Source organism: Marmota marmota, unplaced genomic scaffold (assembly GCF_001458135.2).
Source record: "Marmota marmota marmota unplaced genomic scaffold, marMar, whole genome shotgun sequence".
Taxonomy (NCBI): Eukaryota; Metazoa; Chordata; class Mammalia; order Rodentia; family Sciuridae; genus Marmota; species Marmota marmota.
In genome coordinates this window covers 22,175,048-22,202,804 of record NW_026000242.1, presented here as the reverse complement: position 1 = coordinate 22,202,804, position 27,757 = coordinate 22,175,048, and the positions used below count along the sequence as shown (strand labels likewise).

Here is a 27,757-nt window from a genome sequence, read left to right as displayed (position 1 = left end):
AAATAGGAATAGCTAAAACTAGCTATTATTCTTCACTGTAGCTTTCTGAGAACTATGGCCATAAAACAGATTATAATTCTGATCTTCAGTCTCACCTTTTAGCTAATAAATGAGCCCATTTTTATGTCACTTCATCAATATTAAAACATTAAAATCACATGTTCAGTAAGATAAAATCATGAAATTATTTAAAGGTTACTGAGAATGCATTGAAAAATATCTTAAAATATCCTACTATACTTGCCTCTTCAGATGTTCTGTGGGTGTGTTTTTCCCATTAACTAAAGCTCACTTTTCTATCTGCTTTGTTTCATTATATAGCATGTGAACCCATTTTTGTCAATTTCCCTTTTTAGTCTTCTAAAGATTCTCTCAAATGGGATGTGAAATGCAATATGTTATATTACTTTTACAGTTAAAATTGAGACAAATATTGTAAGGTACAAAGATTTCATCTAGTCTTCCACATCTGAGGCATTAAAAATCATGTCTGTCCTTAACAGCATTTTTGGTTTCATGTTAGTTTTGGGTCAACAGAATCGAGTTCTCAAAGTCACATCACTAGAAAGTTCTCAGATTCTTATATTTTCCTCATCTTTAATTATGTCTTAAATTTTGATACCTCCTCTCCAGTATTAGGACCAAAGTCCTATTCTTGGCATTTTTTTCTATATAGTACCCATTAATCTGGAATCACAATCACCATGTTTTCACAGTACAGTTTTATCATAGTACATTTCCCCATCTCACATTGGTACATAAGTATATACAAACACACACATATTCCCCATCCTGGATCTAACTCCACCCTACCCATCAAACTTCAACTTCTAGCATTTCTGCTTTACACTTGATTTTTCAACAAAGCATAATAGTTTTTGAAAAACATCATGTTTCAGAGGGCGATCCACTGCCAAGAGTACTCTTCCCTGACTTGCTCTTGTCAACTTGGCAAACTCCTTCATTTCCCTCAAGTCAGCTTGAATCCTTCCCATTACTCCTTACCCAGCCCTCCACCAGAGAAAATATCAAACACTGCCATAAATGTTCACTTCTTTATTTCCCCTTCTAGAATTTACCATTTCAGAAGAGATGTTTCTCAACACAGTACCCAATGCATATTAAAAACTAAAAATTATGCATAGTTACTCAGCATAGGTAGATATGAATAGATTTTAGTTCACACATTCCTAAGAGTAGGTCACCAAGAAACAAATGTCGAGTATAATAGCTAAATATTTTTCAAAAGTACTTTAGTTAACAGAGGAAATTTTCTAACTTGTTATAAAGGATGTCAGTGGATTAATATTTTATCCACTTGGCTCCACATTAATATTTAAGTATTTTTAATATTGTGATAAAAGTATATGTTTTCTCTGTATATAATAATCACAGTTCTTAATAAAAATATAATGGATTCTAAGTAATCATTTTATAGAATGCTGATGTTTTAAAGGCTTCACATAATCCTAAAAGAATGTCATATGTGTATCATATGTGAATGTGTCTTGTGTGTATCAAGATTATGTAATTTAACCTGCAGAGTGATTAAATGCACAATACACAAGGCCCTTAATTTTTACCTTGTTGGAAAAATATGTAAAAGATTTTTCTTTTTAATTTTTGAAAGCCATGATAAATAAAGGACTATTCCTATTATTTAATAGTGTAAAAGTTTGGGGATATTTATAAGCAAGCACAGTATCCTTTTACTTTTTAGAATATTATTGATATGTAAGTATTGCATTATAGATAGATACATTGTTTCTCAAATAATAGAGTTGTGTATATGAGGGGCCATTATTCATAAGACACTTTTGAAATTCTTTTATTTCAGATTTTCTCTCTCTGCATCTATTTTGTATTACCTAAGTGTTATATTTTGCTTTCAGTTTTTCAAAATCCCCTACTTTGTTTTCATGGAATATTTTAAACATATTACAATATAGGAATCCCCTAATTTGTTTTGTGGACTATTTTTTAACATATCATAATGTATGGGTCTAGAAGTAATAACTCAGTAAATAACATCTCAACGATGTTCTCTCCTTCAGAAGAGGAGGAAGAAGAAATTTTAGAAATAACTATTATACTACTCTTCACTTCCTTTATCTAATAATGGTTATAAATGAAGAAGTCCGATAGAGAATTCAGAAAGTAATGAATAACCAGTGGGTCTAAGGAATATTTTATTAGTGTAAAATATAGGAATTCTGAATTTATCTCAGTTCCACCAAGACTAATTGAGCACCTATCCATTGGTAAGGAACATACGATTCTGTAATAATTAATAACAAACATTCCCTGGGAGGTATGTGGATACAGGTAAGGTGGAGCGCTGCCTTTAAGAAGTCTAGAATATTACAGAGGAACAGAAATCTAAAGATATATGTAGCACAAGCAGTGGAAGAAGTATATTCAGGTAGCTCAGTTACACATCATCCAACCTATGGAATAAATAAATATATATATACACACACACACACATATATATATATGTATATATCTATTACATATGTGTGTGTATATATATATTTGATATATGATTTTAATGTAATTTAAATTTTATCAGAGCAAACTTCTAAAACCAAATAATGGCTGAGTCTTAATGAGGAAGCAGGAATTTTGCAGACAATGCAGGGACAAGAAGCAGAAAAGAAAAGGTATTACAGGTAGCTGAGCATCACATAGAAGATATATTGATGTTTCCAAAATTAATGTACAATTTTACAGTGAGAGCTGCCTTCATTCAGTATATTACCATAGTAATCCAATTTTAAATATGGCATTTCCCATTATCCATCAAAGTTAAATAAATGAACACAATTTTTCTTAATTTTAATTATAGGAAGTTACAAACATTGAGCAAAAGTAAACATGCCAGAAACTCTCAAATTAAACCGAAGGATAAATTGTATAATATTTAGCATAAATGTGTTTTACATAAGTTAACATGTTGCTTGGAATTTTCTGTGGAGTCTACAAAATAAAAATTAACTGTTAAAATATTAAGATTCAATATTCAGGGCCATTGAAATTATTCCCTGAGGACTGTGTGACTTTTTCAGGCTACTTGTTTTCTAACACTAAAATGTATTTCAGAAAAACAGAGACTAAGATCATATTTTCTGCTATCTTCCACGTTTACTCCTTTAATAAACTATGATTTTTTTCAGGAAAGCAATATTTATCTTGCTTACCATCACCAGCACCCAGGATCACACCTGGAATATATATTTGCTAAATAAAATATATTTTAAACAAACATTTGTAAAAGTAATTGCAGCCAATAGAATTTTATATTCTCAAATATAAGCACATCCTCATTTTTGTCTGCAAAATTAGATCATAAAAATACATATATCAGAAAAAATTTAATGCATTCATTCACTTTACAAATACTTAATAATTACTGTAATGTGTACAGTTCTGTCCAGGGCAGGGAATAAATGATTGAATTAGACATGGTCTCTAATTTCTAGAGTTCATTGTATAGTTCAACAGACTTCTAAGCAACTATTTAATATTATGATAAGCTTTGTAGTGTTGAGACATTATACTGATGAGAGAAATAAATTCCAGAATAATAAATTTTAATTATTAACCAGCTATGTCATTAATAGAAAAGCTTGCTCTTAAAATCAGTGTTCAGTTGAATTCAACTTGACTTAATAAACTTTATCAATAAGTTAACTAGGATAGCATAGGGTAATTTGATAAAATTTAAATTACATTAAAATCAGCTGTTTTTCATTATGCACCTTAAATGTTCTATAAAACCAAAAGAATTTGCAATTTTGAAACAAAATTAGCTAAATAATTTAGAGTGCATTACCTATGAAGGTACAACACTATACTCAAATGTTCAAGGACTACGCATTAGGAAGTCTAACTGAAACTACAAAACACTATTTCATCCTTTCTAACTTTCGATAGCACCACAGATAAATATGGTGTGTTGAAAAAAATTGGCTAAAATATTTCTGATAGTTTTGCAATAGTATTTTGCAAAATTTTTTCTGAAACCTAAACTCTAATTTCTAATCACCAACATTTAAACAGCAAGAAACTTGTTAAAAACTTACTGGACAAGTTTTGGCTTTCCTTGAAGTAAAGCAACTCTATGACATGCTTTTATCATTATGCCCATCACATCAGCAATCATTTTGAACAAGCCACTATAGAGACTCCGGTGTACAAAATAACCAGAGTTAAAGATGCTATCTTTTCAATTAGAATGCTTCTTTAAGAATTATCTGGCATAAGAAATTAGGGGTATATTTTTTTTTTCTTCTTGTCCACATTACTTTTTTCCATGACATTTAGTCTCATATCAAAACTGACTGGAATAATCCTTTCATTTATTTCGTTTTTAGATTTTAGGTGTTAAGATTTATATCTTTAGAAAGAAGAAAACACTGTTTAATATAAATCAATACCTTTTGCACATATCTTATAACCATATGAAAGGAAATTAATGGGTAGTTATCCCAAATATATAGATGCAAGAATTAAACAGTCTTTCAATTTTGCAAAACAAACCTTGCAAAAACTTATGTCTTCAAACAACTATTTATTTAGTTGACAGTTTGTACTGAGATCACCTGGAGTTCAGCTGCTGGCTATAGCAAGACTTATTCACACATCTGTAGTCAGCTGCCAGTCAGTTTCAAGACACTAATTTTGGAGATCAGTTGGCTCTTGGCTGTAGCTACATGGTAAGTGGGCTACATGTTTCCCATCATCTACCAGGTTAGTCCAGATTCTTGCATATAAAAGTCTCATGGTTCTAAGACCCAACAGCAGAAGTGTCAAGACCCTTTAGACCTAGGATCAGAACTTGCTCAATGTCATTTCTGCCACACTCTATTGGTGAAAACAAGTAATAGTCTGCATGAAAAAGAGTGGGAAAACTTATTGGAAAGAACTGCCAAGAATTGTGGCTATTTTTTCACTATCTGTCCTCCAACCATGATTTTTATAGTTTTCCAACTTGGCACCCTCATTCCAGAATCCACAGAAGTCTTATTCAGTCATGATTCCAAATTTGTTTTGCAGTTAGCAACTCCCTCAAATTTGTGAGTTGGCCTCAATTGAATGGTTTCGCTGATGGTTTCAACGGGCTCATTAATGCATCTGCAGTCAGCTATCAGGTGGCTTGGTAACTGTCTGAGGGAGGGGCAACTAGATGGATTTTCTCTGCTCTAAGTGGTCTTTCACTCTTCAGCAAGCTAGCAGCTTTGTCATTCAGTTGTCACAGGGTTCCAAATAGTAATTTCCAGTGCACACACATACATTGCAAACATCTGCATGCTCCATGTTTGCTAATATCTCATTGGTCAAAGCAAGTCACTAGGTGAGGCACAGAGTCAGGGTGGGAGGTTACTCCAGGGCATAGATTCAGGAAGGCATGGAATACTCCAGGGTTACCACTGCAGCAATTGATATAAACAGTTATTAGTGCCAAATAATCCTTAACTTCAAATTATAATGTCATTGCTTATACTAAATTAAAATAGAAAATATATGCATGATGCTGTGTGGGGAAGGTGAGAGCTAAATCTTTAGAAAAATAAGCCTTTGCACAAACCTAAAACTAAACATACATTGTCACTATCAACAAAGATGGTGAACAGCTCTAATAAAATTAACCACTATCTGAACTGACCCTATTGTGTTAAATGAAGACAGCTAAACCACTAAATCTGTTTATGAAGCAATTTTCCCATTTCATGTGCTTTCTATCATCTTTTAAAATGCTAGCAAATTTGAATCAATTGAATAGAAAATTGGCAGCAATTAAGAGAAAATTAACAGGAAAGCAAATTGTAATGAAAAAATTAATGAATTATTTGGTTTTACACAAAAAAATATAGTTCACCTTTAAAGTAATTATATTTGCTACCTTATTGGTCCTAACATAATCTGTTAAATATTTTACTAAAAATTGTTTCTAGTGATTCATGTGCTTTTGCTCTACTTTGGTAGCAACATAAACAGGTATATTTATTAATAAACTGCTGTAAAGAAACTTCAAGCAAAAGTGAAATATACTCGATATTTGATCCCAGAAATGAATTCAGAGGCTCTTTTAGCCTGTTCCAGTTGCTTCTCATTTCTGAATGGGGATATCATTTTTTGTATGATGTTGAGTTTGCTGAAGTTTGAGCTTTGAAGACAAAAAATAAAATCAAGACTTTACATACAAATCTCTGATCACAGAAGACTGATCTGAGGAGCATCAAAATTTAAAATAGTCAAAAATCATCTCATTTCTATTTCTCCACTTTATAATTCTGTTTCCTAAGCTACTTTAATGCATTACTATTCTTGTTAGCTGTGATGTTAAGATGCAATAAAGGAGGCATGCAGATTGAAGGATATTGTTATGTTCCTCAAGCAAATATGAGACTTACAAATTCAAAAGAGTTTAAGTTTTCTAAATGTATTAGATGATGAAAGCAAAGACTGCAAATGTATATTGATTGAGACATTCAGAGTTGACAAAGTTTATAATGAGTAGAGTTCAAATTAGGCAGTTTGGTTGAATTGTTTGAACTTAGAGATTTCCTTCTGTGAACACAATGGTCAGAAATTAGTTTTCTATAAGGTAGCTTCTCAGCAGATTGTTACCAAAGAATACCATGAGTCCCATCAAAGCCAATGTCATGATTACATGATAACTATATAACTATATATGAAGTTTATCAAAAGATAATTCAAATATAGATTATGTTGGTCTGCACAGAAATCCCATATGCAAAGAATATTAGAAAAAATACTGAATATTTCTAGTTAGATCAAGACATTATACAATGTGTTTGATTAAACCAAATTTTTTAATGAAATCTTCATCTTTTATTAAGCTTTTCTACCGTGTTTGATGTGAAAAGATATGAGAAAGTTTGAGCAACAGAATTGGTAGTTCTTCAAAGACTTCAAAATAAATTGTTATAAATAAGTAAAAATACAAAACAGAAGTCAACATGTCTATAAAAAAAAGGTGGGCAAGTATATAGGTAACCTGACTTCTGTGCCACTAAAAATCAATCAATTTTTAAAAATTCCTTAAAATGTTAATCTTGTAACTGTCAAAATGAGACACAATTCCACCTTTACCAAGAAAATTTGAATGTTAGTTTCAAATGACACAATCTAAAAAATAAAATTAAATGGACATTTCTCAACAGAAATAATATCCCAAAGGCAACATTTCCTAATGGAACTGCAAATGTCACTCTAAATAAAGACCAAGTCTTTAGTCAGATTGATACATTCAAGGGATATCCAGTTCTAGTCAAATTGAAGATGTAGAGAATAATTATGTTATTGTCTGTGTGTCTAAACATTCTTGACCACCCATTGAGGTCTCATTTGGCATAATAAATTTTATATCATCAATGCACATGCCAGATGTCAATATTAAAAGTCAGGCAACATTCCTTTAGGATTTGGGAACTCAGTTGCCTTCAATTACACAATTCTGATGGATTGAACAGGTAAGGAGAATAGACAGTAGTAACAGCTTTGCTTGGTAAGAGCTTTCAACAAGATCAATCAAAAAAAATGTACAAAGTGATTTTTAAAAATACACAAAGAGCTATGTCAAATGAAGTTTAACAAAATGCTATAGATTGCTATCATGAACAAAGGGCTAGACTAGTCTGATACTTAGCAAAAAAATAATAATTATGCACATTCTTTTTTAATGAATGCTTTCAGAATATCATAAGTCCTAGAGGCAGGATCACAAAGAGGTTAGGTTATAAAGAACCATAAAGTTATAAACAGAAAGCAGTCTTCACTTGAACATAGAATAGTAAGATCAGGCATGGATCTCTTTAGCCACACAACCTGATTAGTTGATATCTTCAGGTGATAATCCCTTAGCTTGGTGTGTCTCTGTGGTATGTCTCTGTGGTAATTAGCTTTCAACTCTAAATCAAAGGTTTCAATTTTTTCATGAGAATTAAGGTAGAATTTATTTTTATAATCTTATAAACAACATAAGTTCATTGCAGATCCTTTGAAGATACTAAAAGTTGAAATAATAAAATAAAAATCACTTGGAATTACACTATCTTAACCACTAACATTTACAACCATATTTTCATGCATCTCTTCAAGCATGCATAATAGCATGTATAATGATTTTAAAATAATTCTTTCTTTCTCCACTCTTCTTGTCCTCTCTTGGCAATGTCTATCATACCCAGATCAGCTTTTTAATGTCCTAATATATGTTCTGTATTTTCCTCTGTCTTATTTTAATCCTAAAAAAGTTACAAATGAATTGGGAGATCTCTATCATTGTTTTAAAAAATAAAATCATAGTTCACATACTCTTTCTGCTTCTCATTACCCACATTCAATAATAATATTGAAAAATACTCCATGTCCATATGATATAACTAATTCATTCTTTTAAATAGATTCAAAATATTTCATTGTTTGATTATACCTCAATTTAAATATTCCCCAATTAACTTTCTTTTTTCAAAGATTTATAAACAATGCTACAGAAAATCTCTTTTTGTTGTTGTTGTTTTTTTTGTACTGGGAATTGAACTCAAGGGCATTCAACCACTGAGCCACCTCCCCAGCTATTTTGTATTTTATTTAGAGACAGGGTCTCACTGAGTTGCTTAGTGCCTCACCATTGCTGAGACTGGCTTTGAACTCATCATCCTTCTGTCTCAGCCTCCTGAGACACTTGGATTATAGGTGTGCACCACCACACCCAGCTACAGAAAACATCTTTCAACACTTGTATTCTCATGTATCAACAATTTTATTTCTATAGGACAGAGTCCTAGGAGTAAATTATAAGGTCAAAGTATAAGGCTATTTTTAATTTATGATGTCAAACATTTTCATAGTAATTAAGTAATATCATAATACATTAAAAGGTGACATGATTATATAGTACAAGATTACTAGACAGGGTAGCAAGAGTTCTTAGTGTAGAATCAACTTTGTTCCTAATTAACTGTATGTCCTTGGATAAATCATGTCATTGGTCTGGATCTTCATCTTCAAAATAAAGAGGTTATAGTATATGATTTCTAATGTTCCCATCTGATTCTAAATCTCTAATATTTTTGTTTGTATTCAAAAACTAAATCTAAGCAACTCTGTAGATATGGCATCCATTAAAATGAGATCAATTTAAAAGTTTTTAGTGAACATCAATAAATTTTCAGGAGAGATACTTGATATCCCCAAATCATATTTTGCTTAAATATTCCAAAATTCCTTAATTGATGGAAGATGTTCTAAAATCTCATGATGCCATTAGAAATAGAAAATTCTCAGTGCATAAGGAATCCTAAAGTGGAAAAAAAAACTCAAATTGTATTTTTTTTTCCTGTGGCTAAAATAATGTTTGTTGTGCATGTAATATCTTGGTAAATGGTGAAGATTGCTCTAAAGTTAAAGAAAAAATTTCTCTTATAATAACAATATGCTTAGAGCATGGAAAATATCCTTTTCTCTGAGTAAGAAATTAGCAACCCTTATTAACAGTGAGATTTTCAAATAAAATGAAACATGCAAGCCCTATCATTCTGAAATCTTAGACCAAATACATGTGAAATACATACATTGGTGTTGTTATATAATGAAAGTTGTACAACTCTGAAGAGCATTGCATTGTCAATTACTTCAGTTGAAAGCAATGATCAATACAGTTCATTGTAATACATAAGGTCTTACATGGTTACCAAAGGAGAAAAATTAGAATACAGATTCATGGATAATCTTCAGTATCAATCTGAGTAAGCTGATTAATTATATATAATTATACATTAATACATAAATAATTGATAAATTCTCTTTTAATTTCATAACCTACATAAGATAACAAGCTATACAATGACTCTACTAAGATCTTTCCCTTCTATCAATAATTACTTTATGTACAATGGATTTAAATCTCCAATTAAAAATAGAGTAATTAAAAGAATCTAAAGAAAAACAAGACTCAACTGTATATTGCTTATAAGAAACTAACTATACCTCTAAGACATGCACAGACAAAAAGTGAAGAGAGGGAATAAAGTATTTCATGAAAATGGAATCCAAAAGAAAGCAAGAGTAGCCATAATTGTCTCAGATAAAAAGGACTTTAAATCAAGAGCCACAAAATAGACAAGTAAGGCCATCATATAATGATATGATACTGTCCATTTAATAAGAGGAAATAATTATTCTAAATATACATGCTCCCAATATACAACGAAAGTATTAATAATCACAATGGAGATACAGACTCCAATACAGTAATAGTTGAGGACTTTAACACACCACTTATAGCAATATACAGACCATCCAAACAATAATTTTTTTTAAAAAAAGGAAAAAACAGAGTTAAATTCTACATTAGACCAAATGGATCTAACAGAGTTCTACAGAACATTCTACTTAAGAGTGATGGTACACATTTTTCAGTACATGAAATATTCTCTCGAAGATATATCATATAACAAATCATAAAGTAATTAGTCAGTAAATGTTCTGAAAATTTGAAATCATATTGAGTATATTTTATGACTAAAATGCAATAAAATTAAAAATCACTAACAAGAAATCTTTGGAAACTATACATATACATGGAAATGAAAGAATTTACTTTTTAACAACTAAGGAACTCTGAATGAAATAAGAAAGTAAATTTAAAATTTCTTGGAACAAATTAAAATGGAGACACAGTATACCAAAACTTATGGGATACAGGAAAAGCAGTACTAAGAGAGAAGTTTTCCTACCTCAAAATAGCAGATTTTAAATGAACGACCTACAGCTACATCTCAAGGAATTACAAAAACAGAACAAACCTAAATTCATTAGAATAACAAATAACAGAGCAGAAATAAGTCAAATAGGGACTAAATACAAGCAAAGAGTTGGTTCTTCAGAAAGTAAACACTGAAAATTTTAGATAAACTTGAGACAAAATTCAAATAAGTAAAATCAGAATAAAATGGGAAACATTACAGCTGACACCACAAACAATGTAAAGGATCATTAGAGATTATTATGAATAATTATATGGCATCAAATTTAATAATTTAAGAAGGAATGGACAAATTTCTGGGCACATATACTTTACCAAGATTGAATCCAGAAGAAATACAAAATCTAACTAGACCAATAAGAATAACAAGATTGAGTCACAAATAAAAAGTCTCCTTTCAAGAAAAACCCAAGAGCACATGGCTTCACTACCAAATTCTACCAAACTTTTAAAAAAGGAATAATAATTCCCATATACTTATTTCAAAACATAGAAGAAGGAATTAAAAAAAAAATCTATGAAGACAGCATTACTCATATACTAAAATCAGACAAGGATGCACCAAAAAGAAAAAAAAAAAAAAAAAACTGCAGACAAGCCAGACGTGGTGGCACACTCCTGTAATCCAAGTGGCTCAGGAGGCTGAGGCAGGAGGATCATGAGTTCAAAACCAGTCTCAGCAAAAGTAAAGTGCTAAATGAGACCTTGTCTCTAAATAAAATACAAAAAATGTTTGGGTTGTGGCTCAGTGGCCGGGTGCCCTTGAGTTCAGTCCCCAATATACTCCCCTGCCAAGAAAAACCTGTATACCAATATCCCTGATGAACATAGATGCAAAAATCTTCAACAACATATGAGGCAATCAATTCCAACAGTGTACTAAAGTGATTGCTCACCATGATCAAGTGGGGTTTACCCAGGGATGCAAGGATGGAAGAGAATATGCAAATCAATTAATGCGATACACCACATAAACACATTCAAAGACAAATCATATACTCACATCAATAATGCCAAAAAGGCAGTTGATAAAATTTCATATATCACTTTATAATAAAACCTCTGAACAGGGAGCATGTGCTTAGGATACCCAAGGCCTGGAGTTCAGTCCCCCAACAACAACACAAAGACACACTGAACAAAGTATGTATAGAAGGACTATGCATCAATGTAATAAAGACCGTACAGCTAACACTATAGTAAATGGGAAAAGGCTGAAAGCTTTCCCCTATAATATCTGGGATAAAACATGGATGACCACCTTTACCACTTTCATCTAGCATAATATGGGAAGACTTAGTCATAGCAATTAAGCAAAATAAAGAAATAAAGGGCATTCAAATTGGAAAATAAGCCACATTGTCACCATTTGCAGATGACAGGATCTTATATAGAGAAAATTCAAAAATCTTCACCAAAACTTTTAGAAAAAACAAATTTAGAAAAGTTTCAAGGTACATAATCAACATACAAAAATCAGCAGTGTTATACTATACACCAATACTGAATTATATTAAACAGAAATAAAACAACCCCATTTTCAGTAGGTATAAAAATTAAAACACATAAGAATAAATTGAGCAAAAGAGCTGAAGAATCTCTATAATGAACTCCATAAAAAAAAAAAAAACACTGATGAAAGAATTGAAGATAACACAATGGAAAGACATCTCATGTTCTTGGATTAGGAGAATCAACATAGTTAAAATGTCCATACAATAGATCTATATATAGATAGATAGTGATCTATAGATTCAGTGCAATCCTTATTAAAATACCCAGGACTCTCTTAACAGAACTAGAAAAAATAATCTTAAAATTTATATGGAAACACACACACACACACACCCACCCACCCACACACACACACACAAGTCAAAGGCATCTAGAAAAAGCAGCACAAAGCAGGAATAATTAGAACCCATGGACCACTGGGAAAAAAAAAATAGAAAGCCAAGAAGTCAACCATGCATCTACCATCAAGTGGTTTTGAACAAAGGGGGTAAGAGGAGGCTGTGGAGAAAAGACAGCCTTTTTAATAAATGGTGGAAGAAAAAAATGTATGTATCTATGCAGAAGAGTAAAAGTGGACCCCTATTTCTCACTAGTTACAAAAATAAACTCAGGGTGAATTAATGACTTAAAAATAAAACTTGAAATATGAAACTAATAGAAGAAAATAGGAGAAATGCTTCAGGACATTAAAATTAGCAAGGATTTTATGGACAAGACCCTAAAAGCAGAGAGAACAGGAAAAAAAACCCAAAAAGACAAATGGGATTATATCAAACTAAATAGCTCTGCACAGCAAAGGTCATAATCAACAGAGTGAAGAGAAAATTAGACAAAATATTTGTAAACAACACATCTGGAAAGATATTTACATCCAGAATATAAAACTTATTCCTAAAACTCATAGCAAAATTGTAAATAACCTGAGAAAACCTGATTAAAGAATTGGAAATAGAACTAAACAGGCATTAAAGGCTAACAGGTCTATGAAAAAACAATGCTTAACATGATTAATATCAGATCAAGGCAAATGAAAACCACAAGGAGCTATCACCTCACTCCAGTAAGAATGATTGTTATCAGAAGACTAAAGAGCCAGGTGTGTTAGTGCTTGCCTCTAATTCCAGTGATTTGGGAGGCTGAAGCAGTAATTTAGCAAGACCCTGTCTCAAAATACATATAAAAAGGATTGGGGATGCAGCTCAGTGCCCCTGAGTTCAATCCTACATAAAAAAAAAAAAAAAGCTAAAGATAACAAGTACTCAAGTGCTGATGAGGATCTAGAAAAAAAAGGAAGCTCTACAAGTGTTAGTGGGAATATAAGTTAGTACAGCCATTATAAAAAACACTGTGGAGCTTCCTCAAAAAATAAAAAAAATAAAAATAGAACTACTTTAGAATACAGCAATTCCACTACTGTTTACATATCCAAAGAATATGAAATCAGTATGTCAAAGAGACGTCTGCATTCTTATGTTATAAACATTATTCACAATAACCAAGAATTGGAAATCACCTGTGTCCATCAACTGAAGGATTAATGAATAAAGAAAAATTGGCAAATATACATAGTGGAATACTATTCAGACATAAAAAGAGTGAAATCCTGCCCTTTGCAATAAATGAGTGGAACTGGAGATCGGGTTAAGTGAATAAGTCACAGGAAAACAAGGACCACGAGATCTCACTCAGTTGGAATAGAGGAAAGTTGATCTCATTGAAGCTGAGAGTAGAATGGTGGATTCAAGAAGCTGGAGAAAGTACATGAGGTAGGGGATGAGGAAAGGCTGATCATTGGGCATTAAATTATAGTGTGATAGGAGCAAGAAGTTCCGGTGTACTATTGTACATTAGTTTGATTGTAATATAACAAATATGCACTGAATATTTCTGAAAGCTAGGCAAAATGATTGTGAATGTTTTCAACACAAGGCAATGATAAATGAGGAGATAGGTCTCTTTAACCTGACTTGAATATGGCACAATGTGTACATTTATTGAAACCTCACAATACACCATTAATATGAACAATTATGTTTTTATATACTAAAGATTGTTTTCAAAAATGAGTTATTTCATGGCTAAGTGTCTTGATGTAATTTCAAAATATCAATTGAATTTGACTTGGTGTCTTTGACCTGTAACTTTTCATGCCTGACTTTTGATTGACACAGTTATCTAATTTTACCTTGCCTTTGAACTGAACTATTCTTCCTCTGTTTCAATCTTCATTGTAAGATTGCTGTTGTAAGCACAATGTAAGCAGTAGTTTGAGTAGTCTTTTCTGACATTGATGTGTTTCAATTCCCTCAATTCTAAGTATTTCTGAAGTTGATGAGAATCTTCCTGATTATGAAAGACATGTTAAAATAGATCTTAAAACCCAAATTTCCTTCTTTTGTAAGAAGATATTTTTAATTCAGAAACTTGTTTCTAAACATTAGTAACTTTCTGAGTAGGCTTGGAAAAAGAATTCTCAGTATTTGATCATAAAGCACATAGCTAAAGTGAAGCTACTTGTTGAAGATTGTGTTATTAGTTCTCAATATTGTAAAAAAGCATGACAACATCATAAATTTTAATTCTGAAGAAATTTAAAAATCCAGATACTCAATTGGAAAATACTCTTTAGAAATGCTGATATTAAGTATTTCATGAGGAATATTTTTGTAGAAAGATTAGGTATAAAGTTTCTCTGTCAGTTTAATTTTTTTTCTTTCGAAATGTCTGTCAATATGCTGCTCCATATTATTTTATATATATATGAAGAGACGTCTATGAGCCAGACATTATGCTAGGCAGCAGGTATAGCAGTAAACTAAATATCACCTTTGTTTTGTTACCCACAAGATCAAAATTGCTTGTATCTATGACATCCAAACATAAAAGGCATAAAAACCATCTTCATTTCAAACTAATTCTTAAAGTTCCATACAAAAAACAAAATGGGTTGTGGGAGTATGCCTGCTGGAGGCCCTCTGGGCTTAATCTCTAGCACACAGATACACATACCCCCCACACACACACACACACAAAATAGAGTATTCTGTTACATTACCAAGACTTTAGATATTTGAAAATACCACCAGGTCAATCAATACTGATTCTAATTGCTGATGAGTGAGATAGAGCTATGATATTTTCCCTGGTGGGACTCTGCTGATTTCTAGGAAACATTAGAAGCCCTGCAGGCAAGGGTCTAAGGTACTTTTCCATGTAGCCAAGAAGTAACAAGACTGGGATGCAGACAATGATTATTCTGCAAAGTAAAAACAATAGCAGAATAAAATTCACCTTATCCAGGAAGCCAGTGCTTTATGATGTAACAATACTGTTATTCTTAAAAGAAAAACCAGAAATAAGACCACTCAAGAGAGAATGAAAACGCTAACAGTAAAATATTGATTCATCTAAATTATGTACTGTAGGAATTCAAATTTGGATAATTCTTCAACTAAAACTGTTAGTAATATTCATGGCTAAATGGCTACATGTCATTTGTGGGGTACATATTGTGTATTTTCTCAAGGCTAGATAAAAGTCCCAGAAAAGGTAAATGATAGTATGAGTAAATGAGCTGCATGGATTTATATGTTACCATGAAGGCAATTCTGACATTTTGACAGAAGATGCAGCATTGTAGATCTAGATGTTTCTGGTTAAACCAGTTATAAAAGCATGGGCTCCTGGAAGAACTCTATGGTTTATTTAGAGATATAATTCCTAATAACAGTTTTATAATCACTATTATTCAATAAAGCCATTTTATTTTAATATGCTTACCAACTTTTCCTTTAAATAGTGCTAATAAATCAAATTATCTACAGGTTTTAAGCAGAACAACTGGGTCCATAGGCAGTGTGATAGAATAAAAATTACACCTACCTCAAGACTCCAGTGTCCTAAATCTGCTCCTGACTCCCCATGTCACTTGCACTCAGACAAGTCCTTCATTGCTATAAGAATTAGTTAGATCAGAGTGTTTCTTTTTCCACAAAGTAAAATTGTTTTTTTCCTGCGGAGCTTTTTGTATTGTTATCTATTATAATACAACACATTGCCTTTTAATCAGTTGCCACATTGCATTGTGAGCTTCTCAAAGGCCGAATAGGTACATGTAGATTGTGCATGACAAACATTCTGTCTTTTGTACAGACTCTGGTCACCTGAAGCACTGGGTTGAGAAGAATTTATAGTTTAGGTCACAGATCACCTGTTTGCTACAAGTAAAGGAGGAGAGAAGAGTTTAAATGTGTTATGTTTATCATTTCCTGTCCAGACCAAAAAAAAAAAAAGGACAATTCAGGAAATATTTGAAGAATGAAGAATGCTGATCAATTCTTCAACTGTACATATGCAATAACCATCCATAAAATAAAATGAAGAACTACTGTAAAATGGTTGTTATTCTAGAACTTTCCTGGTGGTCATGCCATTACTACCTGTTTATAGATCATATGCTAATGCATGAATGAATTAAAGTTTCTTCCTGACTAGTTCTACCATTTTAAGTAACTTCAAAGAGAGGTAATTTATGAAGCATAGACTTAGTGAAAGGTAATAAGATTATTCCATTATTAGACAATGGTATAATTCACTTGAAACCAAAATGTTTATTGCCTGTCATGATTGTTAATATCTTCCTATCTGCCAGTGTTGCCTCATTGAACCATCCTATGGATCAGGTGTTATTTAAATTATATTATTACTAAAGAGATTTCATGAGAAAGTTGATTCATCATACACCCTAGAGAGTAACTTTTCATAACTGTAATGATATGAATTTAAATACCTCTCTTGCCTAGAATTCACTTAAAGAAAATTATTCTGCCATTGTACTTACAAAACTCCCAATTTCTAAGTGAGGAGGAGAGTCCCTCTATAGCTCCATATAGATCTGCAACTGTAGAATTCAAAAAGCAACCCATCTTCATTATTGCAAGTGTGAAATGTTCTTCCAACAAACTGGATGTAAAAGTGAACAAATTGAAGCTAACAGAGGTGTATCAGTGAGCTGTGTTTTCATTGAAAGAATAAGGAAAAAATCAGGAAAAAAATATTTGGAGAGAATACCACATAAATATACTAATGTCAGGCTAGTCTCACATGAAACATTCAGAACACAATATAAACCACCGTGTCACTGTGTTTTATAACAAAAGACTTAAGGAGATTAAATCTATTTTATTTTTCCATATCAGCATGGATTGAGAAAAACCTTCAAGTCAATTAAACATGAAGGAGAAGGTAAAGACATGAAAATAGGAAAGGATGGGTGTTTTATAATTTACAGAAAGAGCCATGCTGACTCCTCAGTATTTATCTCAAAGAGCACCATGTCCTAGAATTGGCATCAATGTTCTTGAAGACCCCCAGATATTTCAAGGTAAATGGCATAGTCAACACATCCAATCAACCTGTGGACCTGCATCCTGCATAGTCACACTGGGTCCCATAGCAAGATGAATCATATGCCTAGTGTATTGTATAGCTATTGCCATTTTGAATTTTCCAATTCTTAATTTTTTTTTAACAAAGGTCCTTATATTTTCACTTGGCACTGAGGTCCACAACTTATATAACTATTCCTAGTGTTCATTGAATCCTGTTAAAAAATTTTGACTTGAACAAAATTTTAGCAAATGAAATAATTGGAGACACTGGCAGGTCAATGGGGAACCACTTGAAAAAGGGAGCAGAGAATACACTTTCCTCTATGATAAGAGACATGCTTGGTTCAATTCAACATTAAGAAATAGTGAGCCAATGAAGATTTTTAAGAAGGTAAACAATATCAGTTTTAAAAGACTAACATAACAATGGTGTATCAGATGGGTACATGTGAGAAAATAAGAAGGATAAAAAAGAGTATTATAAACTTCCAGTTTAAAGATCTTTTAAAAAATTTAGAAGTCAATGCTTATGGAATGATTGTGAAAACTATATGTGGCACACAGAAAGAGAAAATATCTTCATTTGGACCCAACCTGTGTACACATCTCTTCTAAGCCCATATGAAGATATGAGAAAAGCTCTTCCTCCTTTCCTGTCTACATTTCTTCTATCAAAGCTGGAATAGAATTGATATTCTTTGAGTGTCAAGTCATGTCTGCATAGCACAAGCTTAGCACATTAGGAATGAATAGCTATCGAAGTAATTAGTAATATACTGAATAAAACAACAAAAGGAAAAAGAGCCAAGTATTCTTAGTAGTCTTGTGAGATAAACTTTTGCCAACAGACAGAATGGAGCTAAGAATAAGTCTGAGAAACATTAGGTTGATAAATTGTATGACTTTATCTATTCCAAGCATCTTTTAACTTATAAGCACTTGGGATGGGGTTGTGGCTCAGTGGTAGATCACTTGCCTTACATGTGTGAGGCACTGGATTCAATTCTCTGCACCACATATAAATGAATGAATAAAGTAAAGGTCCATCAACAACTTAAAAAAATTTAAAAATAAACTTAGAAGCACTAGATTAATGAAGAAATGTCACTCTTTGCATGTGGAGCCCTTTTGCATTGGTCACTTACATTCATCTTAGATAAAGAAGTGTTACTATATCTTGCCACTAAAAAGAGAATCAACATCCATAGGATCAGAGAAGAGACATCTTTCTTCACTATAAGCAATTAATATTTCTATTTATTAATATTTATATTTATGTATACCCCAAGCTTAGCACATTAGGAATAAATGACTATTGAATTAGTAATATACTGAATAAAACAACAAAAGGAGAAAGAGACAAATATTCTTAGTAGTCTTGTGAGATAAACTTTTGCCAACAGACAGAATGGAGCTAAGAGTAAGTCTGAGAGAACATTAGGTTGATAAATTGTATGACTTTATCTATTCCAAGCATCTTTTAACTTAGAAGCACTTGGGCTGGGGTTGTGGCTCAGTGGTAGAGCACTTATTAGACAAATATGTCCATTTATTTAAGGAAGAAAATTAATATCAACTCTTTAAAAAAAACAATATTAAAACTCATCATCATTAATCTAAATAAACCCTATACTGTGGGGGTTTCAGAAAAACACTGCTAAGAAGAAATAGGTATATTATTTCCCTGTCATAATTGGTTACTATTAAACATATTATCTTATGGGAATCATAAATACTGTTGCTAGGAAAGTATTTTAACTAAGATTTTATGTCAATAATAATCATAATCCATACCTCATAGCTTATTTCCAACTTTTCATGTTAGATAAGGTTTTTTAAATTACATCTGATAGAATTTATGTGTCATGTTACTTTGCTTTACACAGATTGGTTGATATTCATGCTTATCAGGAAACGGACATGCTGGAAATGTCCTACATAAACCCTTGAAAAAGTGAAATAAACCCTAAATGAGGGTATAGAAACTGCCATCCCTCACAACCTTCTGGCAGGGGCATTCAACATGAGTTAACTATTTACAAGAATAAAAGTTATTTTATTGTCTAAATGATTCCTTCTGCAACCACTCTTTGAATGCTTTCCATGTGCACAGCTTTCAGCTCTACTCTGCTGAACACCAAATGCTTTAAGAGTACTTTATGCTTTTGAAGCATGTCCCAATAGTTCATGCAAGTATAGTCCTTCATTTGGTTTTCCTCGATATTTCTTGAGAGTGATAGTGCAGGTGTTATTATCCCAATAAACTGATTCTCCAGAGTCCCAGGGCTATTCAGAAGGTGCTGATCCAAGGCTAGAATTCCAGTCATCTAATTCTAGGTCCAATGGCTTTCTATTATACCATAAAAGAGAAAGGGATGGGGGAAATTACATCTAAAATAAAGATAAGTACTTAAAACTGACTATAGCTATGAAAAACATTGATATCCAGTTTGTTGAGGGAATACACATTAAAAAGAAATCTTCCTCTTGGCTAAGAATATGGTTATAGTACCCTTCGAACAAAACCATTTATAAAATACCTTCTATGTACCAGACACTGCTATGGCTTTACTCACATTATCACATTGAAGCTCTGAGTAATAATTTCCCCAAGCTCAATATCTAATGGTATTGAACTTTAGTGGTAGAGCGAGAATTCACACAATTCTGTATCATTCCCGAACTTGTATTTACTCTTTAAGGGCTTTCTCCCACTGTCTTCCTCTATAGACTTTCCTATTTTACTTCCTAATTTCTTTGAAAAAAAAAAGTGGGGGGTTGTTGACAGCCACAGGTAAGGAAGGAAGCAGGCCATTCATTAGCTTGCTAAATTATCACTAGCTGCCCTGGTGCCTCATTTGCTCTGGGAATGCCCATGATGGACCTGGGGGGAGAGTCTTCCCAGAATGGAAGTGCCAGATCAGAGACATGAGCAAAGTGACATAAAAGCCTAATGGTGACACACTAAGGAAGTCTGGGGACAGTCCAGAAAGACTATCAAGATGAGGGCATGAGTTGAGCCTCAAGTATCTCTCAGGCCAAGACAAGAGAAGGAACATCTGCAGTAGAACAAAAAGCTGTGCAATCAAGCATGTACAGAAAAGAATTCCTGAGTACAGAAAACCATAATACTGGTATTACAGGACCACAGAATTCAGTTGCAGGAGGTAGAATGGTGTACTAAAGAACCTTTTAGGTTGAAATAAACAGATATTGGACTTTATCCTAAAGGCAAGAGTGAGCAGACACAGAACAGCAAAGTTTATTGAACTTCCGTTACCTAGGCATATAAGTTGCATGTACAGATATGCAGGACAGTTAGTCAAAGTATGAGCTAATAAAAAAACTGGGCTTGGATGGACAAACTAAGCTTTCCTGTTTTATTTCAAAGTTTTAAATAAAAATCACAATAACCTATAATTGCTCTAATGAGACCATGTGACCAGGAGATGTAAATGATATAACCATGCTACTACTCTCAGAGCATGAACATAACACCTCTTTTGTAAAAAGCCTTCACTTTTTAACTCATTTGACAACACACTGTGTGTGTTGTGCTCCCACTGTGTGCTATGAGCTGTGTTAGGCATCGGTGCTGTGCGAAGCACTGGTTGTGAGGAAGTTCATTTGAAGTGACAGGTAACATGATTTGTTTATAAAGCCAAAGAAAGCAAGGGAAATAAGACTGAAAATAAAGCAAGTGTCAGAGAAAACAAAGAAAAAATAAAGAAGAGAGAATAACTCCTAAGAGATAAAAAGTGGAAATGAGGCTTACATTTAGGAAAGCAAGCATCTGCTGTAAGTAACCATTTCATTAAAAGTGCACTAAATTGCAGAGGTTCTCTCTCAGGAACAGCATACTGTGGGCTGAGATTAAGGATAATGGGCTCCCACATGAATTCTTCTCATTACTTCTCTTGAAAGAACAGTAAATCTACTGAAAGGGTAATTTAGGTTTAGTGTTCACAATCCATTCATTTTACTTTTAATCTTCCCAGTTTAGGATTTTAAAAATATAATGCAGATATAATCCAAAAGGGAAGGAATGGGTCCAAAATGAGATAATTTCAATTCTTCAAATAGCCTTGGCATTGACAAATATGGAGGAGGCTGTAGACTTTGCGTTCCTGATAGATTATGATGGAGATTTGGCCTGTTTAGAGAGCATTGCACACTATTAATTGCAGGAACCCATTAAAGGACAGCCAACTAGAGATAATCTATACTTTACCCCCTGAATTCTTTAGACCTTTATGTGATTTTAGCTAAATCTCTTCTCCATCCCATTAAGTTTCACTTTAAATGTAATTCCACAGAAAGGAAAAGGTTTGAGGACTTTTGTCCAGGACAAAAAGAAATAAATTATTTGGGAGGAAAAGTCTGCAAAATGAAACATCAATTATTCAATTGTAGGAATGAGATTTTACAAAATAATTTTTCAAAAATGTGAGCCTGCAAAATGACTTATAATCGGTATTTTTTTTCTGTTGTTTAACTGATACCAATAGGTTTGTGGAACTGTATTAAAGAACATGCAAAACCTGTAGTCTTTCCTACAGTGTTATTTCTAGGAAATAAAAGAATCAAATCCTCCCTGATTTTCTGTGGTTCTCCTTGGCTTTCCCATTGGATACAGGGAAATACATTCTGGGCCTGTAATGTGCACATTGGATCCTTATTAACCTAGTGACCTATTAAACCAGCTTTGTAGAAATCTAGGAGGACAGCAAAGGCAGACACACTACACATAGTGGTACATATGAAGGAGCTCGTTCATACAATATAGGATTATGTTGATTTGAAACTGAATTATTGTTTATAATGTCTAGAGTTTGCTTTTGTTTCTCCATTACAAATCAAAGGATTTAACATTTCCTTTTCAGATATTAAAGAAATGAACACTTAGTCTAGTGGGAATGAGGAAATGAATTTTGTTAGAATTTGAGAGTAACAATTTATCCAAAGGAAATTAGCAGCATAGACCCTCACTGGACAAACAACACATTACATGAAATAATTGTTATGACATTTCAATGCAGTCTCACCATGAAGCATTTCCTTGTAAATGACTAAACAGACCATGTCTTAACAATTACTTTTTAAGAGAAAACATTAATACCCTTAAAAGTTCCTATCATAATATTGACAAGAAGGGAAAACATTTAAGTACCAGGAAAAAAAATATTAACTAAAACATAGTACATAGTAAGGAAATTCATTGAGAGAAACAAATTCTTTGAGTGGTAAAATGTTCACAATTACATAATGTTTTTTTTTTCCATAAATGCTAAGAAAGAATCCAAAGGATTTCTGGAAATTAGACTTATTTTCACAAAATCCATTAATCTATTTGAAAACAAAGACAAATAAATTCTTAAATAATCTCTCAGAACAAACACATTATGTTTTTAAAGGTAATCACTTTCATTTCATCGAAAATAAAAGAACTCTAATCTGGTGGCTTCTTTATGACTTTCATTAAACATTCTTTCATGTGTTCAATGGTTTTTGGAGGAAAGGTTTGAGTTCTTCAAAGATGTCATTTCAAGCTGCATGCATCTTCCCTCATTTGTTCTTGGATTGCAACATGGAAACTAAGAGGAGTATTGGATATTTTTGCTGTCTTTACCAGAAAAAAAAAATACCATGAGTTGTAGGTAAATAAAAGATCTTCACTTGATCACAATAAGTCTATCTTGTCTGATAGAATAAATGAAAGACGGCATTGAGTAATGAAAGGTTTGTACCAGCCATTCTAAAGTGTAGGATCATCATTGATCCCATTAAAAAATACAGCCAAAAGATACTGTCCCTGGTATTTATTGATCTCCTTAACAGCAGTTATTCTTCAACTATGTTCTAATCATCTTGCTTCCAACAAGAATCAGGTGTTTTGAGTCTCCTTTGTGTTTTGTAACTGCATTAACAAAGATTTAGGCTGACCCTGCTCCCTGACTATGGGAGACTACGGGAGAGATATATTTTTGTTAAATAAAGACATGTGGCTTCAGAACTAGCAGTCACTTAAGTACTATCTCAATCTGTTGCCCACAGTGTATTACAAAAGGAACCATTCAATAAAGCCACAAGAGATCATCCTTTGACAGCTACCTTCTCATAACTAATTTCCCAAAAGTTGCTATTCCTTTTAGTGCAATTTTCTTGCCACAAAAATCAGCCTGCCTCAGAATAACAAAGCAATATATTTTACTGATTATTTTTTCTATTTTTAAAGAGTTTGTTTGTGCATATTTAAATATTTCTTCAATATCTTAGCTGCTAAATCATTATATGCAATATTAAATGTTCAAACCCTTATTAGCAACTGTTAAAAACATAACTTCCATGTGTTCCTTAAGGTAGGGCATGTTTGATTTCTGAATTGTTGTCATATAGATTGTAAGGCCAAAATTGGGCCCTTTGAATATGCAAAGTTCCCCCCTTGAACTAGGCAGATTTGCAACATTTTAAACTGGCACTTCATCCCTCTTTCAGCAAGCATCCTCTGCAGATTTAATGATCAGGAACATCCTTCTGATGCATGCTGGGAGATATGGCTGCAGGGTACAGACCACAGCAGACAGTGTGTCAGATGAGGCAGAACTTCTTGTTAGGGGTGAGTATGCTAATAGTGCAGTCTGAAGACATGATCACCATAAATTATCATACAAAGGAATTTAAATGCATGGACTTTGAGCACATCAGTACTATGCATTTTACTTTCAATTTTACAATATATGTCATTTTTGCTTAACCTTTTGCCTTTGAAGAGATTACATGGAAAACTGTTCCTTAGTAACAGACGAAACCTACAGATCCAACTTCAGGGTCCAAAAACACTCTTAGCAATAAGTGATCACTGAGTGTCAAACCAACTTACTGCCAAGCATAAACTCGAAACAGTAGAGATACTAAGACAATTATTGGACTATAGAGGAAAAAAAATAAAACTGTGTGTTTGTGTGTTTTACAAATGCAAAGCTAGTGGAATTTGCTTTTCCTCCACTAACTTCTAAATCTGGCTTCCCAAAACAGAAAAACTCCATGTGTAAGATCGTGACATTTACAATTGTTAAGTGACAGGGATGTTTTAAAAGTCTGAAAATGTCAACATACTGACTCCCTGTGTAGAAATGACAGTTAAGTGGTTTCCAATTATAAGCCAGATCATCAAATTCTGCAATCCTCTGAAGCTAGGTCTTATTTCAATTAAGTAAATGACCAGAACACTCATTTCGTTTTGCACAGTGTCCCCCAGTGTGAGAAAAGCAGATCTTAGCATATTTCTCTTTTCCTTCCTTTCTCCCTTTACTTTTTTCTTCTTTCCATCCTTCCATCCCTCTTTCCTTCCATCCTTCCTTTACTTTTAGTTTTATATTCAAGTACAATATATCTACAGGCATTTTCTAAATTCATAAGTATACATGTGTCCAATACAAGAACACCAGATAACTACGATATAAGGACTAGAATATTACCAGAACACTACCCAGTGCCTCTCCGATTTTGTTCAAACACATTTTGAGTGACATGAGTATTGCATGCTTAGATTCCTTGTACATTGTCTACAAGTAACAATTTTATAATCTATAGGAAGAAATTATGTTTTAGATTAACTGACTTTACATACATCTAAAGTATTTTAGAATTATTTTTAAGAATGATTACAAAAACTCTTGTATGGTAGACACAATGGCATACAGTGAACTTAATAATCCCTTCATTGTATCACCAAATGTTTACTGATTTTTGGTAGTGCATCTATTATTGGTTCAAGAAAAATGCTTTAAAAAGTGTGTATCTGAATAGCACTTATTCAAATTTTTGTGTGTTTCTGTTCAGAAAGCAGTTTCGATATTTTCTCCAAATTTACATCAAGAATGTGTATTCTATTACAGTATGAAACACCAACTTTTTAAAGTGCTCATTTTTTCAATACATTTCATTCCACTAAAAATTTCCCCTAGTGCCTTCAACGTTACAAGGCTCGTGGAACTGCAAACCACCCAGTACTCTAATTTATAGAATTGCCTTCTCTTGCTGCAGTATGTCTTAGATTATGTGTATTTATTGTGTGCACTTGCCTAGTAATTTAAAATTATGCTCCTAAAATTGGAGCTTTCCAAATGAATACTGCAATTTAGAGACTGATAACAAGAAACCAGGTATTTTTACAGGACTATAAGGGGCAAATTCAAGTAGCAAACTAACATTCTGCTTTGTAAGTAAAATTAAACTCAACAGGGTTTAGAACATAATTCAAGTTCAACTTTTTCATGTTCTGCTCTTTTAGCCTTTGGCTTTATGCCTAGGAGATGATAAAATGCATAAATTTTGGAATTATACCCAATAGCAATTTCAAACAGGTTGCTATTGTCTGAATATTCATGTAGCATTCAGCTCAAGCTTTCCCTTGAAGTGAGTTTGATCAAGTTGCCAATTTTCGATTATATACTTGCACTACTTTTTTTCAAAATTAGGAAAAATAGATTTCTTCTTCTGCCTGGCCACTCTCAGACAAATTTAAAAACTAAACTAAGGGTTCTGGTGTTTTTATTAACAATATTATTAAATTTAACAGCTCTTAATAATTGAAGGAACTTAGATTCTTGAATGTTGCTGTTTTTAATATTGACTTGCAAAATATACACTCAAAATAGTTTTACTTGGCCAAGCTTTTTTTCTCCCTCTCCTCCAATCTCCTCAGTTGTAAACTGAGGGCAATGTTCTAGAGGAGGCCTGCAGGACCAAAGCTTGACCATTCTGGATTGAGCTTTTTAAATAACTGCTACAATTTTAGCATCAGAATCTTTAAAACACAGTTATTCAAATGTGAATCAGAGGAAGATGGGAACAGTAAAGAAAACTCCAACCATCTGTTTGTAGAATACACTGGTTAGAGTGAGCAGTTCACTTCATTCAATGTTGATCATACTTGGAAAATAATTGGCTGGCGAGGAATACATTCTTGTGATTCTATTTCAGTGGAAATACCAGGGGAATATATCTATATTCTCCTCTCCTAGATAGAAAGAAGCTCCTTTTTGTTGTCTTCTCTCCAATTGAAGATTGACTATAACATTCTTTTGTTCATCTTACCAAAGCCTGCACTTCTTATCTGGCCACACCAGCACGCTAAATTGCCATTCAGTGAGGGGAGGACATGATCTCCCCATTGCTTGTTTAGAATTGAGTGTTCCATGCTACTCTCTCCATAAAGTATCTTAAGGGCTATCTTTCCCTCAAATGATTGTTCACACTTTTTCTTTATTTTGCTTTTGGATGTCAGTGCTATTATTCACCTGTCTTCCACCATTATCATCATTATCTAAAAACTGAATTTTCCATAAATAATCAGCTGAAGCATAAAATCACTTGCTCTCACAAACTTAGCACCCTGTGAGCCAGCATTATCATAGCACCATGCACAATCTGGAGAGACATACGAGAGTGAATGAACATCTGACAAGAATCTTCTTCTGGATATAAAAAGAAATTAAAGCTATACCTGTATATCTGCGTACAATTTCAAGCACTTATTTAAGTATGCTATAATAACAATGGAGAAAGCAAGGGTAGACAGTGCCATAGGTGACTGTATCATGTTACCCAGGGAAAGGAAGGTAAGCCATCCAGAGATAACCTCCCTGAAGGGGATACACATTTGTAAAGAACTGATATTCTCAAGTAATATCAGAAGTGATCAAACACAATTTAAAAGATTCTAGAGAAAGGAGTGTTTGTTTTCTGTTATATTATTTTATAGAAATCAATGTCAGAAATGTGTTTCCCAAGGCAAATAGAAGGGTAGAAAACTATCATGGTTTAAAGAATAAAATGTGCTTAACTAAGCTAGGCTAAGTGGGAGCCAGAGCTTGAGTTCTTTCTATTCTGTTCAGAGGCAGAGGAAGCAATAAGAAATTCACTCTTCAAATATCCTTATAATTCTTATTCTTAATGCAAAACATTAGGTCTAGAAACTCTGAGAATAATCAAAGAAGAATCAGTAATCTCTAAGTTTCCTCTGAATACACAGCCTTTCCTCAACTTGGACTGT

General features: G+C 32.9%; 1 protein-coding gene across 1 annotated transcript in view; it reads left to right on the top strand.

Moving 5' to 3' along the window:
* Positions 1–27,757, top strand: part of Cntn5 (contactin 5) — a 1,225,793-nt gene that overhangs the window by 1,111,476 nt on the left and 86,560 nt on the right. The window contains exon 16 of the mRNA XM_015489961.2: positions 24,196–24,316. Within this exon, the coding sequence (XP_015345447.2) occupies positions 24,196–24,316 (121 nt within the window). The remainder of the gene's footprint in view (positions 1–24,195; positions 24,317–27,757) is intronic.